The sequence below is a fragment of the Nicotiana sylvestris genome, chromosome 3 (genome assembly GCF_000393655.2).
Source record: "Nicotiana sylvestris chromosome 3, ASM39365v2, whole genome shotgun sequence".
NCBI classification, from domain to species: domain Eukaryota; kingdom Viridiplantae; phylum Streptophyta; class Magnoliopsida; order Solanales; family Solanaceae; genus Nicotiana; species Nicotiana sylvestris.
This window is the reverse complement of record NC_091059.1, coordinates 80,258,156-80,261,249: the sequence shown is the minus strand read 5'-3', so window position 1 is coordinate 80,261,249 and position 3,094 is coordinate 80,258,156. Positions and strand designations below refer to the sequence as shown.

Below are 3,094 nucleotides of genomic sequence, written 5' to 3'. Positions count from 1 at the left end.
CCATCCACATAAGAAAAGTCAAAGGACAAATAGGTGGCCAAATAGCAATCATATCCCATACCCTCGGTTGAGCCCGAGGGACAGGTGAACGATGAACAGGTGGTCGAGAGCGAAGAAGAAGATTTCCTCATCCATCGAGCCTTCGTTTCCCCCGAGGAATTGGATGCGACAAGGTCCACGGTCAAAGTACTCGAGCAAGCCATATTGATCGAGCATATTCCAGAATGAAAGGTATACCTGGGGATGGGGTTAACCCCTGAACTCAGGAAAAACTCGTTCAATTTCTTATTGATAACATTGATTGCTTTGCCTGGTCCCACTTAGATATGACCGGGATCATACCGGAGATAACTACCCATCGACTAAGTGTCAATCCCAGATTTAAACCGGTGAAGCAAAAGAAGAGGCCTCAGTCCAAGGTAAAGCATGCATTCATCAAAGAAGAGGTAAGCAAACTTCTTAAGATAGGATCCATTAGGGAAGTAAAATATCTCGAATGGCTAGCTAACGTAGTGGTAGTCCCTAAAAGGGGGAATAAACTTAGAATGTGTGAAGACTACAAAGATTTGAACAAAGCATGCCCTAATGATTCTTTTCCATTGCCTAACATCGATCATTTGATCGATGCTACGGCCGGCCACGAGATCCTTACTTTTCTCGATGCCTACTCTGGGTACAACCAAATTCAAATGAACTCGGAGGACCAGGAAAAGACTTCGTTCATCACGAAGTATGGTACATATTGTTATGATGTAATGCCCTTCGGCCTAAAAAATGCAGGAGCCAAATATGAACGCCTAGTTAATAAGATATTCCAACATCAAATAGGCAAATCTATGGAAGTTTATATTGATGTCATGCTAGTTAAGTCCCTACGCGCGGAGGACCATTTGACCCATTTGCAGGTGACGTTCAATATCTTAAGAAAGTACAACATGAAGCTCAACCCCAAGAAATGCGCTTTTGGAGTCGGCTCAGCCAAGTTCTTGGGCTTTATAGTGTCAAACCGGGGTATCGAGATCAACCCCGATAAAATTAAAGGCATCGAGGAAATTACCGTAGTTAACAATGTGAAAGTCATACAACGGCTGATCAGACGGATAGCTGCCCTAGGCCGATTTATCTCGAGGTCATCAAATTAGAGACATCATTTCTTTTCCCTACTCAAGAAAAAGAACAACTTCGCATAAACTCCGAAGTGCCAACAAGCCCTGGAAGAATAAAAACGGTATCTCTTGAGCCCACCCCTGCATCATACTCCGAAGGATGATAAAACACTTTACTTTTATTTAGCCGTGTCCGAGGTGGCGGTAAGTGGCGTGTTAGTTCGAGAAGAGCAAGGTACGTAATTTCTTGTCTATTATGTGAGTCAGACCCTAGGAGATGCTGAAACCATGTACCCGCATTTGGAAAAGTTAGCTCTTGCATTAATAAGCACATCTAGGAAATTAAAACCATATTTTCAATGGCATCCTATATGTGTATTAACTATGTACGCACTTCGAAATGTCTTGCATAAGCCCGAATTATCGGGTAGATTGGCCAAATGGGCCATCGAACTTAGAGGCTATGATATCGAATATTAGCATCGAACGGCTATCAAGTCTCAAATTTTGGCAGACTTCATGGACGATTTCGTGCCTACCCTCGTACCCGAAGTAGAAAAGGAACTCTTGCTAAAAACAGATACATCTTCAGGGGTATGGACCCTCTTCACAGATGGTGCCTCGAATGTGAAAGGATTCGGGCTCGACATCGTTTTAAAACCGCCTACGAGCAATGTCATTAGGCAATCTATCAAAACTTCTAAATTGATTAACAATGAGGCCGAGTATGAGGCCATGATTGCAGGTCTCGAACTAGCTAAAGGCCTTGGAGTAGAGGTCATCGAGGCAAAGTGTGACTCCCTTTTGGGAGTAAATCAAGTAAACGGGAGCTTCGAGGTTCTAGACGATCGAATGCAGAGGTACTTAAACAAACTTCAAGTTACATTGCACTGCTTCAAGGAATGGACACTGGACCATGTACCTCGAGAACAGAATAGCGAGGCCGATGCACTTGCAAACTTAGGGTCATCGATTGAAGAAGATGATATCGTCCCAGGGACTGTCATCCAAATATCGAGGTCGGTGGTCGAACAAGGTCATGTAGAAATTAATTCAACAAGTTTAACTTGGGATTGTAGGAATAAGTACATCGACTACTTGAAGCATGGGAAGATCCCCGCGGACCCAAAAGAGTCAAGAACACTTCGAGCCAAAGTAGCTCGATTCTCACTCGATGAAAATGAAATGTTATATAGAAGAACCTTCGATGGACCACTAGCAGTGTGCTTGGGACACAAGGACATCGATTATGTATTACGAGAAATCCACGAGGGCACTTGTAGGAACCATTATGATGCCGACTCTTTGGTTCGCAAGGTGATCAGAGCGGGGTATTATTGGGATATCATGAAAAGGATACCAATGAATTCGTTCAAAGGTGTGATAAATTCCAAAGATTTGCACCGATGATCCATCAACCCAGTGAACAACTCCATTCGGTCCTATCCCCGTGGCCATTCATGAAATGGAGGATGGACATCGTCAGCCCCTACCAACAGTACTAGGTAAAGCTAAATTTATTTTATTTATGACTGACTACTTCTCAAAATGGGTAGAAGCGCAGGCCTTCGAGAAGATAAGAGAAAAAGAAGTCATCGACTTCATATGGGACCACATTATATGTCAGTTCAGGATACCTACCGAAATAGTATGTGACAATGGGAAATAATTCATCGGCAACAAAGTGACCAAATTCCTCGAGTACCATAAAATCAAAAGGATTCTATCAGTTCCTTACCACCCAAGTGCAAATGGTCAGGCCGAGTCCACAAACAAAACCATCATTCGAAACTTTTAGAAAAGGTTAGATGATGCAAAGGGGAAATGGAGAGAAGTATTGCCCGAGGTGCTATGGGCATATCAAACGACGTCAAAGTCAAGCACGGGGGAGACCCCGTTTTCCTTAGTATACGGATCCGAAGCATTGATCCCACTCAAAGTTGGGAACCTAGCGTTAGGTTTCAGCATACCACCGAGGACTCGAACCA

At 43.4% G+C, this 3,094-nt stretch overlaps 1 protein-coding gene across 1 annotated transcript; it reads left to right on the top strand.

The window, feature by feature from the left end:
- Nucleotides 1–1,625: 1,625 nt before the first annotated feature.
- On the top strand, nucleotides 1,626–2,516 carry LOC138887570 (uncharacterized). The gene has a single exon (XM_070169334.1). It carries the CDS (start codon nucleotides 1,626–1,628, stop codon nucleotides 2,514–2,516), a length of 891 nt encoding a protein of 296 aa, XP_070025435.1.
- The last annotated feature ends 578 nt before the right edge of the window (nucleotides 2,517–3,094 follow it).

Coding starts and splice junctions, on each gene's coding strand:
- LOC138887570 (XM_070169334.1), top strand. CDS start 1,626: ATGGACGATTTCGTGCCTACCCTCGTACCCGAAGTAGAAAAGGAACTC.